This window comes from Poecilia reticulata, linkage group LG18, assembly GCF_000633615.1.
Source record: "Poecilia reticulata strain Guanapo linkage group LG18, Guppy_female_1.0+MT, whole genome shotgun sequence".
Lineage (NCBI taxonomy): Eukaryota > Metazoa > Chordata > Actinopteri > Cyprinodontiformes > Poeciliidae > Poecilia > Poecilia reticulata.
The window spans coordinates 943,719-949,401 of NC_024348.1; the positions used below are offsets into that span (position 1 = coordinate 943,719).

At 36.4% G+C, this 5,683-nt stretch overlaps 1 protein-coding gene across 3 annotated transcripts in view; it reads right to left on the reverse strand.

The window, feature by feature from the left end:
• Positions 1–5,683, reverse strand: part of pde5ab (phosphodiesterase 5A, cGMP-specific, b) — a 156,278-nt gene that overhangs the window by 96,390 nt on the left and 54,205 nt on the right. For all 3 annotated transcript variants that reach the window (XM_017310574.1, XM_017310572.1, XM_017310573.1), the window contains exon 4: positions 929–1,018. In XM_017310574.1, coding sequence (XP_017166063.1) covers positions 929–1,018 — 90 coding nt within the window. The remainder of the gene's footprint in view (positions 1–928; positions 1,019–5,683) is intronic.

Sequence of the window (5,683 nt, forward strand, 5' to 3'; positions counted from 1 at the left end):
CACTAAAAGGTTGCTTTGTACCCTTGTTTATATTTTAATAGTGTAATTCTGTAAAGACAAAATATGTCTGGTGGTCCAGCTCTGATTTACATATCTTGCTAAATTGTGGGTTTGAATATTGCAAAACTTTCCTATAACAAAATAGACCTGCAGAAAGAAATTACTAATAAAATATCTTACATAGGCATAGTGTTATGCTCTATATGGAGATGTTCGTTAGCTTTGATTGTGTATCTCACAATTTTGTAATTTATCATTGTTTATTAAACTTTAAAAGCTGTGTGGCTTTGTTAACTTTCTGTCCTAAAATACGTTTGGATGTGCCCTTTTTTTTTTTTTTTGAGCACCTGCCCCTTTAATGGTCTCTGCACAGCCCTGAAATCAGAGGTTCTGCAGAGGAGGGTCTGTTGGATAGTCAAACCTCGGATTCAGGAAGAGCAGTGTGGTTTTTGTCTTGGTTGTGGAACACTGGAGCAGCTCTACACCCTCAGCAGGGTCCTGGAGGGTGTGTGGGAGTTCACCCAATAAGTCTACATGTTCTTTGTGAACTTGGAGAAGGCATTTGACCATGTCCCTCTGGGACCCAAACTGTTATACTAAGAAGAAAATAAACTAATTAACAGGTTCAAATCTCAAGAACTTGCACAACTCATCTTTCACATAACATGAAAACTGTTGAAAACACCAGTGTAACAGTCCAGTGGAAAGCCAGTATTATATCTGCATGGACTACGATCATGCAGATCCACAAAGGTTCCCCGTGCTCCAATCATTGGTCATTGGTAATTATAAAGAAAGAGAAGGACAACCTCCACATTATTCACCTTAAAATCCACAGCTAGGTTGCTGAAATTGTGGCACAGCATCTGATTTCTAGATCATCAGTGACAGAAAGGATTGAACAGAGTGTAAGTATATACTATCTCACCTCTTCTCTGTGATTCTTGATGGGTAGACAAAGGATACTTTGGGTTTTGTAGCCTGTGATCAGGTCAACTTCTGCGTTGAATCTTGGGTCCTAGGGAGGCAGAAGTTCCACAAGTCATCTTGTTAGTATGAAGTGAGGTTACTTTGGTCCCAAACATAATGCTCTTTCACAACATGGTATGGTGCAATTTATGACCAATTCTAATAGCTATTAAGTTAAGTACGGAACTTGTAAAGTGTTCATGTCCCTTGAACTACATTTGGGCATTTATTGCATTGTTTATCATTTATTGCGATAAATTTCTTTCTTATTTGTTGTTATCACAATAAATTCCATATTATGATGTTTAGGACATATTGTCAGACCCATACTGCCCATATTGTCAGGATTTCTTATTGTTACGATTTTCTCAACTGCTAGTTCAGTCAGAGTATCAATAAATAGAAAAATATGATTAATGCACTTATTGTGCACAGCTTAGTGATATAAATCACTTTTTTTTATGTGACTGGTGTCCTAAAGTATCATATGGGAATGTTTTTCAAGAGCAGTATTTCTGTTTCTGGGGACATTATTGCCATTTCAGCAAGACAGTTACCTAAAAATAAGTAGTGACTAGTTCTTATTGCCACTTTTAGTATCATCACAATAGTATCACAAAATATTGAGATAAAACTTTAACTATATATCACTCATCCCTACTCTGAACTCTTTTATGTGGATTACATGTGACAGACTAACTGCAAGCAGTGTATATTGATGAAGTGAAAGAAAAAAAACCGATGCATAGATTACAATTAGTTTTTTAGTAAATGAAGGTCTGAAAAGTCTGGAATGCTGGAGCAATGCATGTTTCCACCACATTTGGCTGCATTGCCAGCTAAAAATATTTTGGGATATACCTCTCAGCGTAATATATTTTGGTGAATATTGGTGAAGTTCATCTATTTTAAAGATCAATGATTGGCCAGAAAACTGCAATAGGTGCACCCCTACTGTCATTAAATTTCAATATAACCCATCCATGTCAATGGCTCTAATGTGATCAAATGTTCAGATGGTATGAATACTTCTGCGTAGGAGTGTTCCTGGGTTAAAAATGGAACCTGTTCCATCTCCAACTCAAAGCACAGTTGCAGAGACCTCCTTTTGGCACCCCTGACTTAAACAAACTGTTCAAAAGTTGCAGAACGGAGGTTACACTTCAGAACAGCAGCAAATGAATGGACTGTTTGTTTAATTTTTGACTTATGTGCTGTGTGCAAACTTTAAATGTCAACAGACAGTAAGCAGACCTTATATAAGAGCAGCAAATGGCTGAACAATGCATCAGCATCAGATCCAGACTTCACCTAGCTTCAAAAAGCACTTCAGCGACCTACACTCACTAATACAGCTTCACTCCACCATAGAGTTTCACCAAGCAGGCGAAAATGCAGTCATACACAGACTCAAGTCGGGATGCATGCACTCTGCTTTTTGAAGAAGAGAAACAACTGTAAGGAAGCCGACTCAAGTGCCAAAAGCACATCCACACAACTTTCAGCCAGGGACTGTTAAGAAGAAAATAGGTCTGTGTACTTATTTGTTGGTTGATGGTAAGAAATGGCATGCATCACACTTATCAAAACATTACACTCCTACTTGTATCTGACACATCCTCAACTACAAGCAGTGTTGTAGTCAAGACCACCCAACCCAAGACCAAGTCAAGACCAAGACCAGCACCCTGCGCTGCATGACAATAAAATGTGAAATATGATTAAAAATTGCTTCTAAAATTGATCTGAAAGATCCACATTCTCATATAAAAACACCTAGATATTAATGCTTAGAGCTTAAATGAATAATTATCAATTTAAGTTCTTTTTTGTTCTGTTTTGCTTCAATCTCTGTGCCACAATCTGCGGAGGTCCAAGATAAAGTCCTGGGTAGTTGCTCATATGGCCAATGTCAGAAACCACCACTGACTGAATCATGAAACATAACAATCATGACCATGCACCAATGGTAAACAATGCTCAACTATGAGCACTGACCAAAGAGAAACAAGCAAGAAGTAACCAAACAAAAGGAGCGCACCACTGTCACTCTGTCTCCTGCTGCTTGAAACCAGGTAGCACACCGATGGCAGGTGATGAAAATAATCAAAGTGCAATGAGCATACGCTCTGTGTGATCTTACATTCTTGTATTTTATTTATTCAATTATTAAATAAATATGTATTTTAATAAAGTAAAATAATAATAGATACTGCAGTGTGCACTGAGCATTACAAAAACAAAGAACAGAACGGTTCTCAGTGAGACTCCAGTCCTAACGTTAATAGTAAAGAGCTGGTCAGAAGAATCGGCTTGTTCCAAGAAGAACAAGCCGATTCTGGTCACAGTGTTGACGCACATTTGTGACATGAGTCAACACCTCGGCACAATAAGCGCAGCAAGTAACAGCTTTTATCATAGCTGATGCAAGCAACTATGGAGGACCAAAACTGACATAATAAGAAATAAAAGCATAAATATATATATATTTTTTCCTTTTCCTTACACATGAGTTTCCGTCAAGTAACGTATATATTTTCTTTTTCATTTCCCCTAAACATGCGTTTTTGTCAAGAAAAGTAGATATTTTGTTTTGTCTTTTTTTTCCTTCTTCTTTTTCTGCTTATTCTTTTTCACTATGTTAATGAGAAGAGCTGCCTTCTATATCTAGCTCCTCTACTATTCATTGGTCAGTAGAGTTTTGGAACCAACGTCACTGCGTCAGACGTTGTGGGGCGTTTAGGTCCAGTCACTCGGTGCATCTTTGCAGGTTACATACCAAAACAAACTTTATCCCGGTGGTTTTATTGTATTACTGACTGCAGAGAAGTTAGTTTCGAGTTGGATATTCCAATATCCGCTGAGCAAGCGGCGTTTAGCTCAAGGTTGATCCGATTTATGAACGCTAATTTTGGCCAGCTGTTCTCCAGCTCCCTCCTCAAGCGCTTGGAGGTTCACTTAGGGACTGTCAACAAATCTCCGAACCAAACATGCCTCGCCTTGTGACCAACTGATACCAAAAAGTGGTAATTCATGCTTTTACATGAGACACACTACCCTCTATTAAAATGTCAAATCATATTCAATATTTTAAATAACTTTAATGTTAAATAATATTCTTTGCCCCTACGCCACCACAGCACCCTATGCAAATGTTTTCTAAAGATAAGTTGCTACGCTGTTATATTGGTTGTTTTGAAAATAATCTGTTCCTCTTGTGCTGATAGTAAAAGTTAATTATTAATGTGTTAAGAGAAGAAAAAAATATATACAGCATATCTGTTTATGGCTTTGTCTGACCGCAAATACTGATATTACAATATTTTGGTTACAGAAGTTTTCTGTTAAATTTTGATTTTGATATTGATATTGCTATTGCGTATGCTATCTGCTAAGGTAACATAAATTTTATCTTAATATTTACAGGTTGTTTCAAGATGTTCACTCAATGTTTCTTATTTACATTGAAACTCGTATTCTTCTGTTATACAAGTAAGTCATTTTACAAAAAGGGAAAATGTTGTGTTCACAATGTTGCCACAATGCCACCAGGTAGCGTGAGTAAAGAGTTGTACAGAGATCTATGTAGAAAAGAAGATGAATAAAGAAGAAGGGACAAGCATCATGGCTGGTGTACTTTACTACAGTTACGTTTAGTACTAGAGCGTTGATTATTCTGCTGCTACCTCACAGCACAAAAGACAGTTTTAGCCTGTCTTACAATTCAACCATTCATAGGGGCCCCTGAATGTCTGCAGGGGGACTACCAGCAGCTGGATCATTCTTTGAATTCGGTGCATTTTGTGTCCCACAAGTTTATCCCACATTTTTTTGAGAAAATCAAGAAGTGGAAATATCCATGTGTCTTGATAATATAACATACAAATATATTTGATAAATTATGTTTTGAAAAAATTTATGGGCTGTTGAAGTATAGAAGTCAGCCAAATGAGCATGTCCACTCTGACCAATGTTCATTTTTCAGTGAATATAAAACAAATAAAAATAGCCAGTAACTGCAAGCTATTTCTACTAATATAAACATTTTTTAGAATACTTTAGAAAAAATCTTCAACCCCATTACAAAAACAATAGTTTTGTTTAAACAGCCAGTTGTTAAGCCAGCCGGTGTGTTCAACCCCGTAACAGTCTGGTCAACTTTTACAATGGGTTCAACCCTGTAACACAATACATTATGATTTTTTTTATAACAACAGCAAATATTAGACTAAAATTTGTTGGACTGGATGCAAAGTTTAAAGAATGATTAAAAAACATAAAAAAGCCTGATTTAATTTTTATTTTTAAGTGTATTTTCATGAATTATGAGAAGCGCTTTTACATCAAGTTGCCATATTCTACTTATCAGTCTAATTATTATGATTCAGAATAAAATAAAATAGACTTACAAATAGTTATTTTAATCAAGGGACAGGTGATCTCAAAGGAGCTGGAAGAATTAGTTTAATTATGTTATGCAGTTATACTGATAGAGGAATGAAATTGTCCCGTTACGGGGTTGAATTTAAAACAACTTAAGCAGCAAAGAAATTCATATTAATGTTTGGGATTTCATGCATAAGGTGGGGAGACATATTTTCTTGGAGGTTCAGAGTCCTTCAAGAGGTGTACCCAAATATCTAATTAGAATTCTGGTCTACTGGTATGGTCATCAATCAATGTTTGTAAAATGGGCCAACACAATGTCTGATTC